Genomic DNA, 23316 nt, shown 5'->3' with positions numbered 1-23316 from the left:
TTGTGATGCTCTTGGCAGCATATAGGATGCTGGAGATTGAACCTGGGGTAGCTGTGTGCAAGGCAAGCACCCTACCCACTGTACTATCTCACTGGCCCCTTTTCCTTTAGTATTTCTTCCAGTTTGCTTCTTGGTTTTTTTTTTTTGTTTTTTTTTTTTGGTTTTTGGGCCACACCCAGCGATGCTCAGGGGTTACTCCTGGCTGTCTGCTCAGAAATAGCTCCTGGCAGGCACGGGGGACCGTATGGGACACCGGGATTCGAACCAACCACCTTAGGTCCTGGATCGGCTGCTTGCAAGGCAAAGGCCACTGTGCTATCTCTCCGGGCCCCCAGTTTGCTTCTTAAGACTTCCAGAAGGAGGGGGGGGGGCTAGAGTGATAGCACAGTGGTAGGGCATTTGCCTTGCATGTGGCTGACCCAGGACATACCCGGCTTTGATCCCTGGCATCCCATTTGGACCCTGGAACCTGCCAGGAGTGATTCCTGAGCGCAGAGCCAGGAGTAACTGAGCGTAGTTGGGTGTGGCCCCAAACCCTGTGACCCAGCAAAAAAGGAAGAAGGAAGCTCTAAAAGGCTGCTTTCTCACTTGTAGGTCCTCACTTCACTACTGTGACCCATACTGAATGGTGTAATCCTTTTGCATGGTTCTATCTGATGGGGAGGGGGAATCAGTACCAAATAGTTTTTTGTTGGTTTGGGGGGGGGTGTCACACCTAGTGGTGCAGGGTGGAATTATTGTCCCAAAGTAGTGCTTGGTAGGTGTAGCAGGCTCAATCTTTATTCCAAGTGATGTTGGGGACCAGGCAGCACCAGGGATTGACCCCAGGGGCTTTAGCATGCAAACCTGAGCTCAGCCCCTTAAGCCTACTGTGGGCCCACCTGGCCTAGACCCCTTTACTTGTCTTTGCATCTGGTAATATCCTTTTCTGTCTCCCTTTCCACTGGCTTCTTCTTTTCCAGTCTGCAGCCCCAAGTTAGGTCAGAGGTGAGAGGTGAGAGCTCAGGAGAACTCCCAAGTCTTGTTTCATCAGGACAATACTCCTGAGGGGTCCTTCCCCCTTCACTAACTTGGGTACAGGTGTCTTTGTGAGATGTTGCGTTCACACAGTGTCCTCCTGGCTCCCTCGGGGACCACCTCAAATGGGGCTCAGACTTTCCCCCTAGAACATACCCTTGGAGGAGCCCATTGGGGCCACACCAACAGGAGAGCTGATTTTTTTTTTATTTTAGTGCAGTTGGGGGAAATCATGGGGCATCAGGATGGAGCCGAGGTGTCCTGTCATGTCCTGGGCCCAGTAAACACCTCAGCTCTGCCAAGAGCCACAGGCCCAGCCAGGCCCAGTCCAGCTTGCAAAAGCAGGGCCTTTTGCGGGACTCCCCCTTGTCCCTTCCACTCTGGGGGCCCCCCCACTTTGTGTTGCCTGCCTCTCCCTCTGGAAGAGTGTCCAGGCTCCTTAGAATTAAGCTCCAACTGCAATGGGGCGACTTCACCCCCACTCTGTGCACAGGACAAAGACCCCCACAAGGGAGGAGAGACTTGGAAATGGTGCTGGTGGGTCGCCTGGCCCAGCCCGTGGCCAGCCCGAGCTCCTCCTGGTGCTCCCAGGTCCTGCCAGACCCGCAAGGCCCAGAACTGGGCCAGGCAGCAGCCGAGCTGTCAATCAACCCCATCCCTGCGCTGCCATTGGCTGTGGGGCCCGCAGCCCTTTAGAGCCCGCCTCCCGCTTGCTTGGGGTTTACTTCCCCAAAGCACACGGGCCCCACCTTGTGGCGCAACCGCGCCTGGCCTGGACGGAGAACGCTCTCCACCCGGGAAGCTGCTTGAACCAATCAGAGCCGGCGCGCGTAGCGATTGGCTAAGCGTAGCGTCACTCCACACGTTTCCCCGTCTTCCTTTCCCACTCCCCGTAGGCTATTGGTCCTCGCTCTTGTCAGTTTGTTACGCAAGGTGAACAATTCCGCTACGCTGAGAGGTCTCAGTGGACGCCAATCAAAAGCCACGCCTCCATCTTAAACGACGACCAATCGCAGAGCGAGGAGCGCAGAGGACGCGGCGCGGATTGGCTAGACGTCGCCCGCCCCTCCGGGCTCAGCAGGTTCGGTTGTGACGGCTTTATATAGCCCGGCGCCGGAGCACGCGTGTGTGCGGACGCACTTGCGTGAAGGTCTCCCGCGTTTCTCCGCGCCCGCCCGCCCGCCCTCCGCCCGGGAGTCCCGCTCGTTGCCGCCCGTCGAGCCGCGAAGGTGGGGCCGCGGCGGGTGGGCGGCGGGCGCGGGTGCGAGCGCGCGGCCGGACGACGCGGCGTGGCTTCGGGGGGCCGAGCGGGCGGGCGGGCGCGGGGCCTCAACGGCCGCAGGGCGCCAACGGCCACGCGGGGGCCCCGGAGCCGGCCCGGCCGCGCCCACGCGCCCCGGAGCGGGCTTGCGGGAGCCCCGGGAGCCGCGGGGGTCGGGGCGGGGAGAAGCGGGGACGCTGGGCTGCAGGTGACGTGGGGGAGATGGGCGAGTGATCGGGGGCCTGGGGTCCATCCTGGAGCAGGGGCCCAGGTCTGGGCAGGTGGCCTGGGGTCTTGCGTGCGACTTTCGGGGGGCTGGACGGGTCGGCAGGACCTGGGCATCTGCTGATCTGGGTGCCTGGGAATTGGGGCTTCGTCCCCCCCCCAGCAGGTAGGTCTGCAAACCCCACTTAGGTTGCAAAGAAGGGCCCCCCCTTGGGCGCAGGTAGGAGGTCTGCAAAGAGGGGCCCCTGGGCGCACACGGACAGGTGCGCGGGCTTCCCCCGGGCCCCAAGCACATGCACGCTCCGGACCCCTTGCCTCGTGCAGCCCGGCCTTGCTTGCTTGCTTGCCTGCTTGGCTCGCTCCAGGGACCCTCACTTGCTGAAGCCGGCCTTCGAAAGCTTTCAGATCCAGGACCGGTGGGGGTGCCCCCTACGTCCAACCCCCGAAGCCCACGCACCTGCAAGGCCCCGCGGGCGGCCTCGTCCACACCAAGTGGGGAGCCCTACCTCGCCCGAGGGCCACCAGTGACATGATGGCCAGGACCGCTTCCACTTCGTTGCCTTCAGCGCGGACTCTTTGGAGGCTTTCTTCTCCCTTTTCCTTTCTCTGGGCGGGAGGGTCCCACCTGGCTCCGTGCTCAGAAGTCGCCCCTGGCAGGCTCGGGGGACCTTACGGGGTACCGGGATTTGAACCCCCATCCTTCAGCATGCAAGGCAAGCGCCCTCCCGCTGTGCCCTCTCTCCGGCCCCTAGGCTAAGCTTGCTTACGACTCCAACCCGTATTTTTGAGACTCTGAAGTTCAGATTGGAGTGGAGTGAAGAGCCGGAGAATGAGATGGACTGGCTGAGGCATTGGGTGGGCGGTGGGGGGGGCCCACTAGCTCCTTATTCCAGTTTGAGACAAACCCAGATCTCCTGTGCCTGGCCTCCAGCAAACAGCGGGTGCGAGGGATCTGTGTGTTTGTGTTCTCATTCATTGGGACGACGGCGGCGGCGGTGTGAGCTTTGTCCCCGGTGCTTGCAGCCAAACCAAAGTTCCTCCCTTCTAGGTCCCTTACCGCGGGACCGGTGCGCGACCTGGTGGCCCTTTGTGCTTCCTGGGAGGCACCGTCGGTGCACCCCAGGCCCGGCTGCTGAGGGCCTGTGGGAGTGGGAGCTGCTGGCCTGCTCAGCTGGGCTTCGTGTGACTTTTACGTGCTAATATTATGTATAGGACTGTTCGTGGGATTTTGTGTGTGTGTGTGTGTGTGTGTGTGTCTTGCCGAGAGCAGGGCAGAGGCCAAGTCCTCTGTGCTTATAGGATGGAGCAGTATGTGATTCATAAGGTCTGGGTGAGTCAGTCCTCCAAAGTGAAATTCCCATATAAAGCCTGGACCCGTTCTCTGTAAGTGTGACACTGCCCACTTGATTTGGCAAGTTGATTTGGGTGGTCTTTAACTATGTCAGCACCCCAATAGGCGTTCTGGGTTGATTTTGGTTTTGTGTTAACCTTGTCTGGGGCAGAATGAGACCTGATAAAGGGGGGATGTTTAATTTCCACGGAAGTAGGTTGAAAACAAAGACTGGAGGGTGCGGCAGGTAAGGCATCTGCAGCTGACCCCGATTTGATCTTGGCAGTCTGCGGGGTCCACCAGGAGAGATCCTGAGCATGGCCTCAAACCCAAAGGTTGACACCTTCCCCATCCCTCCTTCCCCCAAAGACCAGGCCACTTGTTCTTCTCTGGCTGAACTTCTTTATTTTTCTTTCTTTTTTATTTTTATTTTTTGGCCACACCCGTTTGATGCTCAGGGCTACTCCTGGCTAAGCACTCAGAAATCGCCCTTGGCTTGGGGGGGATAGAACCGCGATCCTTCCTTGGCTAGCACTTGAAAGGCAGACACCTTACCTCTAGCGCCACCTTCCCGGCCCTGAACTTCTGTAGTGGTAGACACTGACCGTCCGTTGTCAGCCTGTGGCCTCACCGCATGTTGGTTAACGGTGAGGTTTATATTCATACTGACCTTATTTGTTTCCTGGGGCCACACTGGTTAGTACTCACAGCTGGGTCCTGGCTCTGGACTCGGGTCACACCTGGTGCTGCTCAGGGATACTCTTGGCTCTGCGTTTAGGAATCCTTCCTGGCGTTGCCTTGGGAATTAATACGGGATGCCTGCGATTGAACTCTGGTCTGGCGTTTGCCTGGCAAGCATCGTACTTGCTGTACTCTCGGTCCAGTTCCCAAAGTTGATCGTTCTTTTGTCCCTAAATCAGCTTTGCCCTCTTTTTATTTTTTTTTGGCTTTTTGGGCCACACCCAGTGGCGCCAGGGGTTACTCCTGGGTACTTATTCAGAAATCACTCTGGGCTTGGGGGACTATAAGGGACACCGAGGGATTGAAACAAGGTCCGTCCTAGGTTAGCGCTTGCAAGGCAAACGCCCTACCGCTTGTACCACCGCTCCAGCCCCTGCTATGCCATCTTTGAGTATGCCAGGACCAGTGCAGCTGGGTCAGCTTGCTGGGGCACTGCTGTGTGGAATTCTTAGTGTTTGAGGTTGAGAGAGATCAGTCATGCACAAACTCCTCACCAGCTGAGGAGTTTCTTTTTCTTTTTTTCTTTCTCTTTTACTTTCCAGTAAGTATTGTTTTTAACACACATATTCCAGTCATTCCTAAAGAGCCTAGAGTACTCGGGAAGTGCTGTCCTGAGTGAGGCCCTGGTGATGCCCCTGCTTGTGGCCTCTTCCTTGCTTCCCCCCACCCCCACCCCGTTGAGGCCAGCACTCTGCCCAGCATTTGGTGCTCAGTGATAAGCCCAATCACTTGCTTTTGATTTTGAGAGGAGAGGGACGCTTAGGGGACGAAGAGAGGCCGGTAAGTGGGTTTGGTTCACAGGTTCCCTCCAGTGTTACTTTCCTTTCGGAAATGCTGAGGTGATAGGCCCCCATCTGCTTTTCCAGCGTTGCTCTTCCTTCCTTCCTTCCTTCCTTCCTTCCTTCCTTCCTTCCTTCCTTCCTTCCTTCCTTCCTTCCTTCCTTCCTTCCTCCCTTCCTCCCTTCCTCCCTCCCTCCCTTCCTTCCTTCCTTCCTTCCTTCCTTCCTTCCTTCCTTCCTTCCTTCCTTCCTTCCTTCCTTCCTCCCTTCCTCCCTTCCTTTCTCCCTTCCTTTCTCCCTCCCTCCCTCACTTCCTCTCTTCCTCTCTTCCTTCCTCCCTTCCTTCCTCTTTTCCCTCCCACGCTCTTTCCAGACATCAGACTTCTCCTGTGGTCATGGCACACTGGTGAGCCCTCAGAACCTCACATTGCTTAAAAGCTGACACAGTGGTCCTCTATGGCCCATGGGCCACATATTGTATTTGTATCTGTTTTGTTTCTTCATTGCAAAATAAGATCTATGCAGTGTGCATAAGAATTCGTTCATAAGTTTTGTTTTTACTACAGTCAGACCCTCCAATGGTCTGAGGGACAGTGAACTGGCCCCCTGTTGAAAAAGCTGGAGGACCCCTGACAGGACAGCCGCTTGTGATACTTCCCTAGTTCCCCACTTGGGTCTTCTTCGTCCAAGATGCCTTATTGCCCCTGGAAGCAGCCCTCTCCTCACCTTATCTAAGGTTCTTGGGTCTTCTCGCCGCTGTGGCTGGGCTGACTTTCTGGACCCCCCCCCCCCCCAGGAGCGTGGTACCCACTGGCACGGGCACAGGCTGAGCTGCCTCTTCTTGGCAGATGCCCTCGCTGTGCCATTCTGGAGCCTGTTGGTGCGTTTCCTCTTTCTCTGAATTTCGCGAGGAAGAGCTGTCTCTTCCCTGTTGTGTGTGTGTGTGTTTTTAAAATGAGGACTTTTTCGTTTCCTTTTGTTTCTGAATAGACCAGGTTGAGAAACTGGCTCAGTCATGAACTCACTTCTGGGAGTGTCTGTGAGGGGCCCAGCCTTCCAGTCTGAACCGCTGCTGTGGTTTTGGGGCCACACCGCCCCCTGGTCGTCTTCAGGGGCTGCCCTGCGCACTGCCACCCCTACATACCTCCTGGCAGGGCTGTGGCTGGGCCTCCGCTGGCCGTGTTCAGCACTGACTGGCGGCTGCTTTCTCTGCTTTCTGACCCAGCCTGCTCCCACCTTGTTATTGCCCTCATCATTCAGTTCTGCTTCTGTTGCCCTGTGAGGCTCCCCGACCCAATTTCTCTTCTGCTTACCTTTGGCTCATCTCTCCCAGGTGTGGGATGAGGGGGAGGTCTGGATATTTATTTGGAAGAGCCTGCCCTGACTCTGCCCAGACCCCTGGCTTCCCTCACTGAGGAACCTGCATTCATGTGAGGCTTTCTTTGCAAGCAAGTGGAGTCACACTTCTCTGGGCTTGGGCCACAGCTGGCGGAGCTCAGGCCAACTCAGGCCTCGCTCTGTTCCTGGATCTCTGGCGGGTGCTGGTGCCGCAGAGCCCCTTCCCCGCTGTCCACTTTGTAGGACTCCCAGGCTCCGCCGTTGGGCTGGGAGCTGGCGGGGACCCCACGGTCTGTGTGCCTCTAAGCCTGGGCCATGGGTCCCATAGTTTGTGTGATCTTGACCTTGGACCCCACCGTCTGGGTGCTCCTAATTTTGGGCCATGAGCTTCACAGTGTTCCCCGTTCTTCTCTTGAGGGGGTGTGGCTCACCCTGCCTTGGAGCACAGAATCTCCATGTGTTAAGGTCCCGGGATCCGTATGACTGCAGTGCTTCTCTGCCTCTTGGATGCGCTTTTCATTCTGTGTGGGACATGCTATGGAACAGCAGCTTCTATTTTTTTTTGGGGGGGTCACACCCGGCGATGCTCAGGGGTTCCTCCTGGCTGTCTGCTCAGAAACAGCTCCTGGCAGGCACGGGGGACCATATGGGACACCGGGATTCGAACCAACCACCTTTGGTCGTGGATCGGCTGCTTGCAAGGCAAACGCCGCTGTGCTATCTCTCCGGCCCGCAGCTTCTATTTGCTGCTCCCCCCCTCCCACACCTGGCAGTGCTCAGGGGTAAAGTTACTCCTGGCTCTGCTCTCAGGAATCACTCTTGGCAGGCTCCTGGGACCATTTGGGATGCCAGGTTTGACCCTCCCCATTGTATTTTTGGTTTCAGCCCCATAGCTTTTGGACCACACCCAGTGGGGGGCACTTCTTGTCAGGGTTTGGGGCCTTGGGTCCTGTGAGTGCCTCCTAACCCTGGGTTCTAGCTAGCAGGTCCAACCCTGTGGGTTCTGATTTTCCAAGAAAATTGGTGTGAATGCACTGGGCTCCTGATGTTGCTACTGGGGAGGGGGCACAGCTGATGATGCCAGTGCTTACTCGTGGCTTCGTGCTCGAGGGTCACTCTGGGTAGTGTGAGGGGACCTTTGGTGGTGCTGGGGATGAAACACCACACAGATGGCTGCATGCCTGGCAAGTTGCCTCCCAGGTATTTTTTGTTTTGTTTTTGTTTTTGGGCCACACCTGGTGACGCTCAGGGGTGACTCCTGGCTATGCGCTCAGAAATCACTCCTGGCTTGGGGGACCATATGGGACGAACCGAGGTCCTAGGCTAGGCGCGCAAGATGCCTTACGCCCTGCACCACCAGTCCGCCCCCGCCTCTCAAGTCTTTTTTTTTTTTTGGTTTTTGGGCCACACCCTGTGACGCTCAGGGGTTACTCCTGGCTATGCGCTCAGAAGTTGCTCCTGGCTTCTTGGGGGACCATATGGGACGCCGGGGGATCGAACCGCGGTCCGTCCTAGGCTAGCGCAGGCAAGGCAGGCACCTTACCTCCAGCGCCACTGCCCGGCCCCCTCCCAAGTCTTAAAGGAAGGCGCGTCTAAGATTTGTCACATAGTCCAGAAGGTTGGGGATAGATGGGAAATGGGGGCTGGTTGGGTCTGGATCACATGTGGGCAGTCTGTAGAGTTCATGTCCTTCCTCCCCACACTCCTCCCCTGGGTGTCTTGGAGGGTCCTGAAGTCCTCAGTCTGGAGTCGCTGGTGGGAAGTTTACAGATTTGGAGGCAGAAGTGAATCCTTCCCGGAACTGGTCAAAAGATTCTGCTATCTCTAAAATAATGTATTTTAAGTCATAATTAACTTTTTTTTTTTACTTTGTGGGTGTTTTCAGGACTCATTCCTAACTGCACGCAGAGATCACTCCTGGCGGGCTTGGGGGACCCTCTGGGATGCTGGGGATTGCAAGACTGATGTCCTCCCTGCTGTCACCACTCCAGCCCTGGCATATTTAATTTAAGCTGTGAAAAAGAGCACTGGGCAGTCAGTACCTGGCTCTGGGTCTCAGCTCTGGTGACGGGGAAGCCGCTCAGACGCTCACTAATCACTCCCGCTCTGTCTGTCTCCCCCACCTGTGCATCGGATTTCTCCTGATGTGAGCTGTCCTCAGACTTGTCTCAAGGCCACGAGGACAGGCTGCTCACTGACCCCCTCCCTTTGTTTTGTCTGGAGCCAGGCTCTGTCTTAGACCCTCTGTGGGCCCACAGTGCCCTGTCCAGAGCCTGCAAGGCTGCTTCTGGGTGTTTTTCTAAGACAGTCCATCACAGCTTACAGCTAGTGAAAATTGAGCCATCGCTCTGCCCTAACGTCCCCATTCCTCATGCCTCGTGCCTCGTGCCCTGTCGCTCTGTCTGCTTCACCCTGGGTAACTGCAGTGGGGTCCCTCTCTTGTCTTCCCATCGTTATTTTCTGCGTTTGGGGCCACACTCTGGCGGTGCTCAGGGCTTGCTCCTGGCTCTACAGTCAGGGACCATATGGGATGCTGAGGACTGACGGGGATGGAACCGGGTTGGCTCTGTGGGAGGCAAACACCCTGCCTGCTTGTACCCTCTCTCTAGGCGCTTAGAACATTCTAAATATCATTGAAGACTGTGGTTTACAAATTATTTTTTTGGCTTTTTGGGTCACACCCGGCAGCCCTCAGGGGCTACTCCTGGCTCTATGCTCAGAAATCACCCCCGGCAGGCTCGGGGGACCATATGGGACGCCAGGAATTGAACCACTGGCCTTCTGCATGCAAGGCAAACGCCTTACCGCTGTGCTCTCTCTCCAGCCCTTACAAATTATTGTTATTTTTGGTTTTTGGGTCACACCTGGCAGTGCCCAGGGGTTACTTCTGGCTCTACACTCAGAAATTGCTGCGGTGGGGGGGGACACCATGTGGGATGCCGGGACTCCAACCACTGTCCTGCATGCAAGGCAACGCCCCACCTCCTTGCTATCTCTCCAGCCCTACAAATTATTTTTTTGATCATACAGTTGTTTGGGGTCTTGGGTGCTTCAACACCAATCCTGCCTCCACCACGCCATCCCCATAGCAGGCACTAGAGAATTTCTTTCGCATTGCTTGTTTCAACAAAGTAGCAAATGGAATTACGAAGAGTAGCTTGAAAGTCAACCTGTGAAAATGGTTCTGTCTCACCGTAGCTGACCCTCCCGCTACTGTTGCCACTCATCGAACTCCGTTTATTTCTCGCAACTTCCCCACCTGATTTTCTCTGCTCCTACTGAGCCGGCGGTATTGTGAGATTTGGAGGTGGTGTGTGGTTGCGTACCAGGAGCTGGGACCCGAGGGAGCTGGGCCTTGGATGTGCAGGGGGCGCAGGTGTGGCTCCGGGCCTCATGGCCGCGTCTCAGCCCTGAGACCTGTGGAACAACTGCTCGCGGGCAGCCACGTTCGTCACTGTCCCGTGATTATGCACCGCCGGGCTTTCATAGAAAAAAGCCTCCTAGGATGTGTCTGGTTTGTGTCTTCATGGGATCCTGGCTGGTGACATAGAGGATTAGGAGTGAAGGATACTTTGGGGTCGCTTCAGGTGGAACTGGTGGGAGTCTTAGCCTGAGCCTAGCGCCCCCAGCGTGGAAGGAGGTAGGTGGGCCCGACTCTGGCTGACCCCTGGTGTGCTGAGCCTGTGCAGAGATGGCCCAGCCTCACATACTGCCCTGCGGTCCTCTGCCTGAAGTGACTCCTCCAGGTCCCATCACTCCTGCCCCCAGAAAGAGCACGGGCGGCGTGCCCTCGTGAGACAGGCCTGCTTCTCCCAGGGCCTCAGCTCTTCTTGCCCCTCCTCAGCCTTTCTGTAGAGTAGGACTAGGAGCCACACAGCCCGCCTTGCATCTAGGCCCCTGTGAACCTTGCAGCCTCTGTGAGAGGCGCTCTGGCCTCCCCGTATCTGACCCCTGCACGCCGGGGTTGCGTGCACCCCTCCATCCATGAGCATCCCTGAGGGATCTGTGGTCCAGCCAGAGTGAGAGCCAGGTGGGCCTCCCAGGCCTCCGCATGCCTGGCCATGTTGGGCCTTTTGAGTAGGAGTGAGTGAGACCTGAGTGAGGGAGGGTGGCGCACACATTCCAGAATGATGGAATTCGCACTGATATTCAACCGTCTTGACTCAGTTTTCTGCTCTTTTTTGGGGGGACCACATTGGGCTGTGCTCAGGGGTTGGGACCATCTGGGCTGCTGAGATAGAACCCAGCAAGAACAAGGCAACTGTCGCCTCGTCCCCCACTCCCTTTCCGAACCCATACCTGTATTAGTCCCTACGTTTTTCAGTATTCCCCCCAGTTCTCCACCTCCTTTGTAGGTGCTGGGTCTTGCACTCACAGAAACCTGGCAGGGCATGTGGGGATCACGGTCCTGCCTTTGCTCAGTCACAGGTTGTGTGCCTAGGGGATGATGGGGCTTGGGACGGGCCAAGCCCGCCCAGTGCCAAGCAGCCAGGGACACAGCTGTCGGGGCTCCTGTCATCCCACTTCCCTCCTCTCCCCTCCCTTCTGAGGCTTCCAGAGAGCTCCCTCAGGCAAGCTGCTCTGATTCCAGAGCCTGCCCGAGGCGTTCCTGTGTCCAAGTCCTGGAACAGCTGAGCAGATGCGCTTGTGCAAGAGTTTGCATGCGATTTGGGGTGCTGTCCAGCAGTGCTCAGGGGTATTCCTGGTTGGCTCGGGGATATATGGATGCCAGGCTTCGAATCTGGATGGGCCATCTTCAAGGCTACTTGCCTTGACCCACTTGACGTACTTGATCTCCCTGCTGTACACAGTGTGTAGGAATGCTGGACTGCAGTGTAGTATATGTTGTTTCATGTTTTTCTCAGTTACGCTGATAAAATTTTCACAAATGGGGGAGACTGCTTTTGGGGGCTGGTGCTCAGGTGACTCCTGGTGAGACTCGGGATCCCAAATGGCACCATTTATCTTGGCCCCCCGATTTGAATAGGCCCTGGGACTGAAGTGGGGAATGGGAGAGGTGACCAGGACTGGTTGGGAGAAAGGGGACAGGGTGGGGAGCAGAGAAGGCAGTAGCGCCCTGGGGAACAACCAAAATGTTTTCCCTTCCTCTGACCATCTGTCTCTGGACAGTGCACCACACCCCTGCACACCACTTGCTCCTTCCCTGCACATCACATGGCCACCCTCCTCCTTGCATGTCCACGGCCTCCCTCTGCCCAGGAATGTCCTCTGGTCTGATTTGCCTCCAGCGGTTCTGAGGCTGCTCCCGGTGATGCTCCTCCAAATCGGCGAGACAGGGTTGGTGGTCGCACCCACGAATGGGGTGCAGCAGGGTTGCCCTCGTGGTGCTTGTGGGCTGGTGTGGGCTACACTCTAGACGATGGGCCTGGAAGTGCTGACAGACACACAGGCACACATGCTCAGTGTGAGAGGCGTGCCTCTGTCAGCACTTCCGTGGCCGTCGTCTGGGGTGTCGCCTGGCACCGTTGGGCCTGCCGCTGCCGTCTTCACGACTGGCTGTCCCCGGCTCAGGGCTGGGCTGGATGCAGGTGCCCAGACGTGGAATCTACGGGAGGGCTCTGGAGGCGTCTCTGGGCCCCTTTGGCACTAGGGAGTATCAGGAAGAACAGAGTGGGTGATGGCCTTGTTGGTGCCAGTCCCGCAGGCCTGAGGGTCTGCATCCTCCGACACTCCGGCCCACTGGCCCTGTGGCCTTGGAGTGGTCCCTGAGCCCATTATACATACTCTGGCAGTTTTGTTTTTGCCTTTGGGCCTCACCTCTTGGAGCTCAGGGGCTGCTCTGACTCTGCACTCAGGAATAGTGCCAGGTGGTGCTGGGAGTGTTCCGGGGTGCAGAGTGAGGATTGAGCCTGAGGTTGGCTGTGTGTAAGGCAAATGCCTCCCTGCTTATAGCCCTGCTATCATCTACCAGGGGTCTCAAACTCAATTGACCTGGGGGCCGCAGGAGGCAAAGTCGGGTGATCCTTGAGTGCAAAGTCAGTAGTAAGCCTTGAACATTGGGGTGTGTGACCCAGACAACTAAAACAAAACAAAACAAGATTCCTCTAGGCAGGGCCACAAAGTGTTGGTACGGAGGGCCGTTTGCGGCCCGTGGGAGACCCCTGATCTATAGCCCCTTGAATTAATTTCCAACTGGCATTCATGTGATCGCAGTGAATTATCGGGACTCTCTCCTACTCTCTCTTCGTTCCCATCTCACCATCTCTCCTCTGTCCCCTTAGTACCGTCCTGGTACCTGTGGGTTTCTCCAGGAGGCTGTGGGTACTGTGGGGGTGTGGGCTTACACCAGCTCTGACTTGGGTTGTTTGTTCCCTTGGCCATGTAGTCTTTCCAGTTAACTGTATGTGACCTTTCCCACCCCCCAGGTTGACTCCATCAAAGCAATGGTTATGGAGAAGCCGAGCCCCCTGCTGGTCGGGCGGGAGTTTGTGAGACAGTATTACACGCTGTTGAACCAGGCTCCGGACATGCTGCACAGGTAGGCCTCTCCCTCCCCGTCTGCTCGGGCCTGGTCACTCTCGCCCAGTCGGCCTCCCTCAGGCTTCCCTGGGTCAGGGGGCACTGTGGTGGTGAGGAAATCGGTAAGGTTGGAGACGGCCTGTCCGGTACTTCTGAGGAAGGAAAGGAGGCGCCCTTAGTGGGGAGGAGCTGCCTGGAGCACTGGGGCAGGAGTGTCAGGCAGGAGGCTTCGTGTGGGCTCCTGCTACCCCAAGACCTGACACTGGGCTGTGCGACCCCTGTCCTGTAAAGGACAGGTGCTTCAGCAGGGATGCTGGGGTCCAGGGGCTGGGCTTTGGGGCCACATCCAACGGCTGGCGCTTCAAGCCAGGCAAGTGCCTCGGCCCCGGCACTCTGCCATCCTCTCAGTAACACGGTTTCTTTCTGTTTGGTTGGTTTTGGGCCGCACCCAGCTCTGCTCTGGGCTGGTCCAGTCACACTTTGGTTGTCTGAGGTGGGGGCCGGGCCTGGGCCCTGGTGGAGTTGGCGTCAAGCTCCCTGACTGGTCTCCTGGGCCTCGTGGCAGCACTTTTAGATTTGACCCTAATGAGCACATTACATGGAATCTGCCTCTCCTCTTCAAAACAGCGCTGTGTGTAGGATGCTCAAGTATGGGCTTGTTAGAATTAATGTGTGTGTGTGTGTGTGTGTGTGTGTGTGTGTATGGGCTTGTTAGAATTTGTGTGTGTGGGGCCCGGTGGTGGCGCTGGAGGTAAGGTGCCTGCCTTGCCTGCGCTAGCCTAGGACGGACCGCGGTTCGACCCCCCCCCCCCCCCGGCGTCCCATATGGTCCCCCAAGAAGCCAGAAGCAACTTCTGAGCACATAACCAGGAGTAACCCCTGAGCGTCACAGGGTGTGGCCCAAAAACCACAAAAAAAAAAAAAAAAAAAAAAGAATTTGTGTGTGTGTGTGTGTGTGTGTGTGCGCGCGCGCGTGTGCGCGCGTGTGTGTGCGCGCGCCACGCCCGGCAGTGCTCAGGGTTTACTTTTGGCTATCTGCTCAGAAATAGCTCCTGACAGGCACGGGGGACCATATGGGACGCTGGAATTTAAACCAACCACCTTAGGTCCTGGATAGGTTGCTTGCAAGGCAAATGTTGCTGTGCTATCTCTCCGGCCCCAGAATTAATTTCTTTTTCCTTTTTTTTTTTTTTTTTGGTTTTTGGGCCACACCTGGCGGTACTCAGGGGTTACTCAGAAATAGCTCCTGGCAGGCACGGAGGACCATATGGGACGGCCAGGACTCGAACCAACCACCTTAGATCCTGGGTTGGCTGCTTGCAAGGCAAACACCGCTGTGCTATCTCTCCGGCCCCAATCCTTTTAATTTTTACCACGCCTGGTTGGCTCAGTGCTCTCGGATTATTCCTGGCGGGGCTCAGGACCAGATGCAGTGCCCAGGATTGAACCCGGGTCAGCTGTGTGCTAGGCAAGTTCCTTATGCCTAGTACTATCCTAGTACTAGGATTACTTTCCTTTCTCTTTGATTTTTAAAATTACTTTGGGACCATACCTGGTAGAGCTCAGGGCTTACTCTCGGCTCTGTGCTCAAGGGATCTCTCCTGGTGGACATTTGGGGATGAAGCTTGGGCCAGCTGCAAGGCAAAACACACAGCCTGGTGCACTATGGCTCCAGCCCCCTAACCAAGAGTTGTCCCAATGCTAGGCTAGTGTCTGGACTGGCCTGGACTGTGTCATATCTTGAGATTTGGGGGAGTTGTCCTTTTGTTTTGGGGTCATACTCTGGTGTTCAGGGCTTAATGCTGGCTGTGGACTCTGGGATGACTCCTGGGTGCTCTGGGCACTCTGAGATGCCAAGGATCAAGCCAACTTTGGCCACAGCTGAGGCCCCTGGACTTCTTCTGAGTTACATTAAGTAACATTTGGTGAGAACAGGCGCTGGGGCATTAAAATTTTGTCGTTCCCTTCTCATGATTATTACGTGGAGATCAAGGTTCATAGTTTGTTATTGTTATGTTCCATTTGATTCTCTGATCTGTTCTATGATTTGGCAATCAGACAGGTCTAGGACTCAGTGCGGCAGTCAGTCGGGGAGGTGGCTTCAGCCTTCGCTCTGGCTGTCTGGGCAGCTGTGAGAACAAGTGAAGCTGAAGACGAGGCTCGGGGTTTGCCCCCTTTTCTGGGGACGTGGAAAGTGGAATCAGGATGTAGAATGATTTGCCTGGGCTTGCTTGTTTGGAACACGGAAAGGAGAAAACCCTGAGTAGCATCTTCTCTGTGCTGTGCAGCTCCCCCATTTCCTTCCTCACAGTGTGCCCTGAAATGAAGCACCGAAACTGAGCAAGTCAAGGGTGAGGGTAAGGCTCTTAACACACGGCCAGAGTTGAACTCTGGGATTCCCTGTGCAGGAGATACTGTGTCCTCGTGGACAGCCCGCACCTCTGCTGTGAGGTCGCCCTGGCCCATGGCTGGGCCCCGACTGCCCCACCGAGCAGATCCCTCGCTAGGGAAAAAAGACTGACAAACAGCATTCCGGAGACTTTGCTTGTGCAGCAGGAAGAAGAAATGGTTCCTGGGTCCACGCCCTCGAGAGTCAGGCAGTGCCAGCTTGGAGAACCACCTGGCAGCGCTGTGGACATTGCGGTCTCTGTCTTGGCAGGTTTTATGGGAAGAACTCCTCGTATGTCCACGGGGGCCTGGATTCCAATGGGAAGCCCGCAGACGCAGTCTACGGCCAGAAGGTAGGATTCCCGTCCAGGGAGGCCAGGGCAGGTCTCAGGCTGGTGCTCCAAAACCTGTGCGGCGGTTGCACACCGGACTGGCCAACACTGGGTCTGTGAGTCCCTGAGCTGAAGTTTTGGTCAGAGGTCGTTGGTTTGAGCTCCGTCCTGTCTTGAACACTTGGGGGTCAGTTTCGGTCTAAACGATAAGGCTTGGTGGGGCGTCGCCTGATAGAGGGACCCGCCGGAGTAGGTGGCGTGTGTCCAGGTGACACTACCTCTGCCTGTCCCGTTCGTTCCCTCAGGAGATCCACAGGAAAGTCATGTCCCAGAACTTCACCAATTGCCACACAAAGATCCGCCACGTGGACGCCCACGCCACGCTCAACGACGGGGTGGTGGTGCAGGTGATGGGGCTGCTGTCCAACAACAACCAGGCCCTGAGGCGCTTCATGCAAACCTTTGTTCTGGCTCCTGAGGTAGGCAGCGGGCTGCCGGCACTGAAGCTTTGTGCTTCCCTTGGCTCCGGCTCACCTGGTGGGGCGGGCCCGGGCTCTTGTGTGGGGGAGCTGCTGGGCTTCAGGGGTCACCACTGAGTCCCGTGTCACCTTTGCAGGGCTCGGTGGCCAACAAGTTCTACGTGCACAATGACATCTTCAGGTACCAGGATGAGGTCTTCGGGGGCTTCATCACCGAGCCGCAGGATGGTACGTCACTGCTGAGTGCTGGGTGACAGCAGCTCCGTTGGGGGTGCTCCTGTCCCTGCTGTCCTCTGGTGATAGCAGTAGGGGTGGGGGGTGCATCTGTTCCCACTGTCCTGTGTCCCTGCTGTCTGTGCCCATCTGAGTGGTCCTTAAAGACACGCTTGCTAAGTGCACACCAGGCTTGTGTTGCCCGGAGCCTGTTGAGGGCAGCGTGGATGCCTGGAGGGGAAGGGGGGGCTTTATTGCAGTCACAGCCTCTTGGGAAACTGAACACCTTTCCCGTTTGCTCTGGAGGGAGGTACCTTTCACCGGTGGCTTTGTGGTGGTGCCCAGGGTGTGCTTGGGGCTCCGTGGTGGTGGTGGTGGTGGTGGTGGTGGTGGTGGTGGTGGTGGTGGTGGTGGTGGTGGTGGTCAGTGGCCATCTGGGTGTGCTGGGATGGACCTCCCTGCCTTGGCCGTGTGAGGCAAGTGTTGAAGGGTCTTTTCTGTATAATTTTTTTAAAAAGATATTCTGGAAAAAGAAGAGCTTCCAAACTTGCCTGGCTTCCTGCTCTCCTGGGAGTGTAGTTGAGCCATGGGAGACCCGTCCCCCCTCTGGGCAAGTCTGCTCTTTAGGGTATCTGCAATGTAGCCGGGGTGCAGGTTTGGGAAACCAACGTGCTCTGGGCCCGAACCAGCGATCATGATGGACGTGGTGGCTGGGTGGGCCAGCGCTGTCCCTGGTGCACCGTCGCATTTTCGGTCCTGCTCCATCCCAGATTCTGGTGCCCGCAGCCTGTGTCCGAGGCTCGTCAGGGCTGTTTGTTCCTCCCACGGTGTTGTTCCAAGTGCTCGTGGTCAGATGAACCTTGTGAGGGTGAAGTCTCGTCGACACATTAAATACGCATTCCAGTCACCTTGAGCTGCTTGTCTCATTTAGAATCTGAGGAGGAAGTAGAGGAACCTGAGGAAAGACAGCAGACACCTGAAGCAGGCCCTGATGATTCCGGAACTTTCTATGACCAGGCTGTAGGGTAAGGAGACCTTTGACCTCCCTCTGGAAGTACGGGAGAATCTTGTGGTCATTATCTATGTTGGTGGCTGTTACAGAGGCTCAGAATTCATCCAAAAATGACTCCCTAGAAGAAAAGATCCAACTTCTGTGGCTGAGCTAATGGAAAGATGCATTGGGGCTTGAGGTAGAGGGAAGGGCTTTTGCATTGCATGCAGAGGACCTGGGTTTGATCTTCAGCACCCCATATGCACCCTGAGCATTGCCAGGTGTGGCCCAAACATTAACACAAAGCAAAATAAGAACGACGTGTTAATTTGTGAGAACTTGTTAAATAGTATCAGTCAGGTGCTTTTAGTTTCAAAGTTGGGTGTAATTCGGGGTGGAGGAGAGAGAGAAGTAGTAGTGTAGTGCTAGGTTTACTCCTGGCAGTTCTCAGGGCACCCTATGGATGCCAGAGATTAGCTGTGTTGGGCTGGCGCCTATACCTTCCTATACTTCCCGGTCCTACATCTGAAATAAATGTTTTTTTTTGGGGGGGGGGAGGGGGTCACACCCAGCAGTGCTCAGTCACACCCTGGGTCTGTGTTCAGAAATTAACTCCTGGCAGGCTCGGGGGACCATCTGGAATGCCGAGATTCAAACCGCTGTCCTCTGTATGCAAGGCAAAGGTCCAGTTCATGCTATCTCTCTTTTGTTTTTCGTATTTTGGCAACACCCAGGGATGCCAGGATTTACTCCTGGTGGTTCCCAGGGTCGCTCTGGCCAGACTTGCGTCTTATCTGGCGTTGGGGTGTTCAGGGCACACCCGTGTTGGTTCTGTGTGATACTGAGCATCCAACCCTGGTGTGGACGGAAATCGAGGGCCTTGATTCTGCTCCCGCTCTCGAGGCTGCCTCCGTCTTTGTGGGTTTCTCCCTGGTGACAGAGGACACCTCGTGTCACCTGCTGGAGACTAGGGCTCCCCGTGGAGGGTTCAGTCAGGCTGCTTTGGTCAGCTGCTCTGCCCATGCCCTGCTAGATCAGCGGGAGCCAGGGAGCCAGGGAGCGGAGGTTTTGATCGATTTCGCTGCTCTGCCCACATGCTGTTTCTTGGACCTTGGCCCAGGGAGGGGAGGAATCTGGGGTTCCAGCCTCTGGTCAGTGTCTCTAGTGACCGTCGCGAATTTTCCTTTGAAAGCAACGACTTGGAAGAACACCTCGAAGAGCCGGTTGCCGAGCCGGAGCCCGACCCCGAACCGGAAGTCGAGCAGGAGCCCGCAGCTGAGTCCCACGAGGAGAAGCCAGAGGCCGTCCTGGAGGAGGCTGCCCCCGAGGATGCACAAAAGAGCCCTTCACCTGCTCCCACAGCGCAGGAGGACCTGCGGGTGGGTGGGGCGTCCTCCGGGGTAGGGGTTCCGCCCTCCTCAGTCAGAGGTGTCAGTTCTCACCAAACAGCGAACAGCGTTGCAGCAAGCACATCCTGAGCAGACTCTTCCTGCCGTGAACTTCCTTCTTCCCTTTCTTTCCTTTCCTTCTCTCCCTCTTCTAGTATTACACTCTCTCCCTCTTCCCCTCTCCTCCCTCTCTCATCCCTTTTCCTGGAGAATTCCGGGCTGACTTGATGATGTGACCAGGCCTGCTGAACCGCTGATTTCCCCCCAGGGAGCTTCCAGCCCACTTTTTTTTTTTTTTTTTTTTTTTGGTTTTTGGGCCACACCCGTTTGACGCTCAGGGGTTACTCCTGGCTATGTGCTCAGAAATCGCCCCTGGCTTGGGGGGACCATATGGGACGCCGGGGGATCGAACCGCGGTCCTTCCTTGGCTAGCGCTTGCAAGGCAGACACCTTACCTCCAGCGCCACCTACCCGGCCCCCCAGCCCACTTTCTTGCCCTGATGCCCAGTCCTGTTAAGACGAGGGAGCTGGACTGCATTTGAGGGCCGGGTTCTTGGGTTCTGCAGGACCTCTTCATTCTCCCACTGCCTATGGGCTCGGCCTGGTCCAGTGGAGGCAGATGCGGGCCTGGACATGTACACACACTGCTAGGCCAAGTCCAGGCTCCTGTGGCTAGTGAGGAGAAGGATTGGGCAGTGGTTAGAACATTTTCCCGTGCTGATGCGGCGTAGCGGGGAGAGGGTGCATGTCGATCAGTGAGGTAGCTGAGGCGGCGTCTGTGTCTCCTGTTGCTGCCCTCGGGAACCAAGATATCTCTGGGCAGTGGCAGCTTGAACCTCGTGTCCCTCTGATCTGAGCCACGGGCTGTTTTCTAGACCTTCTCGTGGGCGTCGGTTACCAGCAAGAACCTTCGGCCCAGTGGCGCGGTGCCGGTGACGGGGATCCCGCCCCACGTCGTGCGGGTGCCAGCATCCCAGGTGTGCGGGGGGAGGTTGGCCTCCCAGGTGTGCGGGCATCGGGCCAGGCTGCTGTGGCCGTGCGTGGCCCCTGAGTTGAGTCGCCCTGTGAGCTTGTGAGGAACTGGGAAGTTGGCTGTTGAGCTCGAGCAGAAGTTCACTGGTTCGTTTTTCAGCCTCGCCCGGAGTCCAAGCCTGATGCTCAAATCCCACCGCAGAGACCTCAGCGAGACCAGCGGGTGCGGGAGGCTCGGATCAACCCCCCTCCCCAAAGGGGCCCCAGGCCCAGTAAGTGCCAGGGGCAGGGCTGGGGCTCGGGGGCTCAGCAGGGCTGAGAGGCGCGTTGGGCAGGCCAGGAGGCTCATTTTTCCACACTCTTGCCTTCCCCCGCCCCCTGAAGTTCGCGAGGCGGGCGAGCAGGGCGACGTAGAGCCCCGGCGGATGGTGAGACACCCCGACAGCCACCAGCTCTTCATCGGCAACCTGCCACATGAGGTGGACAAGTCGGAGCTCAAGGATTTCTTCCAGAGTAGGTGTCGGTGTAGATGTGGCCCCCACCCCCCATGCTCGGCGCTTTCTTTCCCGGGGCCCTGACGGCCTCTGTCTTCGCAGGCTATGGCACCGTGGTGGAGCTGCGCATCAACAGTGGGGGCAAGCTGCCCAACTTCGGGTTTGTTGTGTTTGACGACGCAGAGCCTGTCCAGAAGGTCCTGAGCAACCGGGTACGTGCCTGTCCCACACGGGCTGTGGAGGACCCTGCTGTCCCTGGCCCAACCTCCAGTAGGACTCACTTGGCCCCTTCAAAGCACCTGGAAAGGTCCGGAGCACTGGATCATGTCTCAGGGCTGTGTGCAGTGACTTGCTCTCCTGCTGTGGCATGACTGTCTGCAATCTTGTTCTGAGGCTGTGCCTGGCGAGAGGGTCCACAGTTGGGGTCTGGAATGCTATGGCAGTCTCTTGGCATGACTGTTGACAGTCGGGGCTCTGGAATTCTGTGGCGGTGTCTGAGAACAGAGCCGTGGCTGGTTCCCTTGTCGCTGGAGCTGACCAATGTTGGGCTCGGCTGAGCTCACGGCAGGTGAAGGCCCAGGTGCCACCCTTGTACTATTGTATTGTGGAACACGTGTGATAGCAGGACGGGCGTGCTGTTTCCTTGCTCCTTGTTCGGAGTCAGGCTCATCTGTGGGTGCTGTGGGGCCCTGCGTGTGCCTGACCCCTCCGGAGTTCCCTGGTTCTGTAGGGTGACTTGGTTCCTTCTGAGCTTCCCCTGCTTCAGGAGGTGACTTGGTTTCTTCAGCATATCCTATATCCTATACTCATTTCTCCTTTGTGCAGATTGCGGGAGCAAACTTGGGGCCCACACGAGTACCAGTTCTGCCCTCAGCCCAGTCCTGTGTCCTTGCTGAAGTGGGCCCAGGAGATGTGTGACTGGGAGTCTCATTCTGTGCCCCCCCAACTTCACGTTGGGTGCCAGGCCTTGGCTTTCTTTTCCGCATCCCACTGCTGTGGCTTGTACCTAGAAAGTGAGGCACCCTTTTCTGTTTTTGTTTTGGGGGCTCGGGCTACTCCTGGCAGGCTCCTAGACCATATGGGACGCCGGAGATCAAACCAGGGTTGGCTGCATGCATGCAAGCTCCTTAGCTCCCTGCCCATGTGCTATTGCTCTGACCCCAAAGTACTTTTGTTTTCTTTTTACTGGGCACTTGAGTTATTTGTCGTATTTAGGAGAAACGAGAACTCGTGAGTGTGTCATTTCAATACTTAGCTTTCAGTGGTTGGTGACTGGCTAGTGGCATTTAGGGAGAAATCTCTATTTTTCTGTGTGTTTGGGGCCATCCTGGCCAACTTGCGCTCAGGCATCTGTCTGGCGGGACTAGGGTGACCCTGTGGAGTGTAACGAACCGAATATGCACCCAGTGTGTGCAAGGCAGGTACCTTAACCCCGGTGCTCTCTGCAGACCCAGAGATGCAGGAGTGACTCGGGGTTCTCTGGGGGTTTGCTCCTCCTGCTCTACCCAGCCCTGTGAATGTTTGCCTGGTGAAGTGTGTGAGTCAGGCACTGACTTTTGGCCTGGGGCCCCCAACTTTTTCACTTGCACCCCTGGACTAAGGATGGCCAGGGCTCCTGCTGAGCTCAAGGCTCAGCGCCCTGCCCTGTTTTTCCTTCTGAGATGGCAGGATCGTGAGGAGCGTCGCTGAGCCCCTCAATAAATCGCCTCCTTTCCTTCCACAGCCCATCATGTTTCGAGGGGAGGTGCGCCTGAATGTGGAGGAGAAGAAGACACGAGCGGCCCGCGAAGGGGACCGCCGTGACAACCGCCTTCGAGGCCCCGGGGGCCCTCGCGGGGGGATGGGCTCTGGCCTGCGAGGGCCTCCCCGAGGGGGCCTGGTGCCGAAGCCTGGCTTCGGGGTCGGCAGGGGCCTGGCCCCCCGGCAGTGAGCCCTGCGCCGCCCCACGTCCAGCCTCCACGGGCGGCCGCTGGCCTGTGCCCGTGCTGCCCACCCACCACCCTGAGTCCTCACCTCGATCTCATGGAACGGATTTTAGGAAAATGGACTTTTTCAGAAGAAAACAAGACTGATGTCTCGTGCTTAGTGTGCACATACAGACTGGATTTCGTCTCCACGGTCACCGTCCTCTCCTTCCCCACATGAGTGTGTTGGTTCTGACTGGCGTCTTCGTTGGATTCTTGTTTTCTGTGTTTTAAAAGCCCATGAGAAAGGCGGGATTCTTCCAGCGTTTCGAAGGCAGGAATAGCCCACATGGTTTCTCGTTGCGAGTTGGGACTGTCTTCAGACATGGAGAAATTGGCCCAAGGAAAAGTGCTCAGGCCGATTCCTGCTGGGGTGCCGACAGACACTCCGCACACGCCAGCCGTCCTTGGCGTTACCGCTGCTGTGCTGTGTGACCCAAGGCACTGTGGCCTCGTCCCTCCCATTGAAATTTCAATTGTCAGCTGGCTTCGATGTCTAGAATGCAAGTACCGTGCTTTCCTTGAACTCTAGGTCCTGCTAAGTAGTTTCTTCATGTTTAGTTTGTATTTGTAAAAAAGAAAAAGCCCACAAAAACAAACAACAAAAGCGACCCTGATCCAAATAACAAAACCAGAGCAAAACTGTCGTGCCTTCTATTTATCTGACTCCAGTCCTGGCAGTTGTCGAGAGGAAAATAAAAGTGTCTAGATTTGTTCGATCAGGTTCAGAGTAAGTACTGAGTTGGGAGTCGTGACCCTCTCTGTTCCCCTTGTATGTCCTCTGGGAACATTTGCTCTGCCTTATTCCGGAGGCGTCAGGCCACGGTGGGCCCGGCCGAGCCTGGTCAGACGACCTCTGGCCAGCACCCGCCCTGGTCACGACCTGAACCGGGAAGGATGCGTGTCTTCTCAAATTCCCCTCGA

The 23316-nt window shown here is 56.7% G+C and overlaps 1 protein-coding gene across 1 annotated transcript; it reads left to right on the top strand.

Moving 5' to 3' along the window:
• The first annotated feature begins 2209 nt into the window (after positions 1-2209).
• Positions 2210-23115, top strand: G3BP1 (G3BP stress granule assembly factor 1). The gene is made up of 12 exons (XM_049778033.1): positions 2210-2246; positions 13078-13190; positions 15831-15912; positions 16197-16370; positions 16508-16598; positions 17515-17608; positions 18767-18953; positions 19838-19939; positions 20095-20206; positions 20319-20447; positions 20531-20640; positions 22152-23115. The coding sequence occupies exons 2-12, from the start codon at positions 13096-13098 to the stop codon at positions 22356-22358; spliced, it is 1383 nt and encodes a 460-aa protein (XP_049633990.1). The 5' UTR covers positions 2210-2246; positions 13078-13095; the 3' UTR covers positions 22359-23115.
• Positions 23116-23316: the final 201 nt, after the last annotated feature.

Source organism: Suncus etruscus, chromosome 8 (genome assembly GCF_024139225.1).
Source record: "Suncus etruscus isolate mSunEtr1 chromosome 8, mSunEtr1.pri.cur, whole genome shotgun sequence".
NCBI classification, from domain to species: Eukaryota; Metazoa; Chordata; class Mammalia; order Eulipotyphla; family Soricidae; genus Suncus; species Suncus etruscus.
This window is presented reverse-complemented; position numbering and strand designations above follow the sequence as displayed.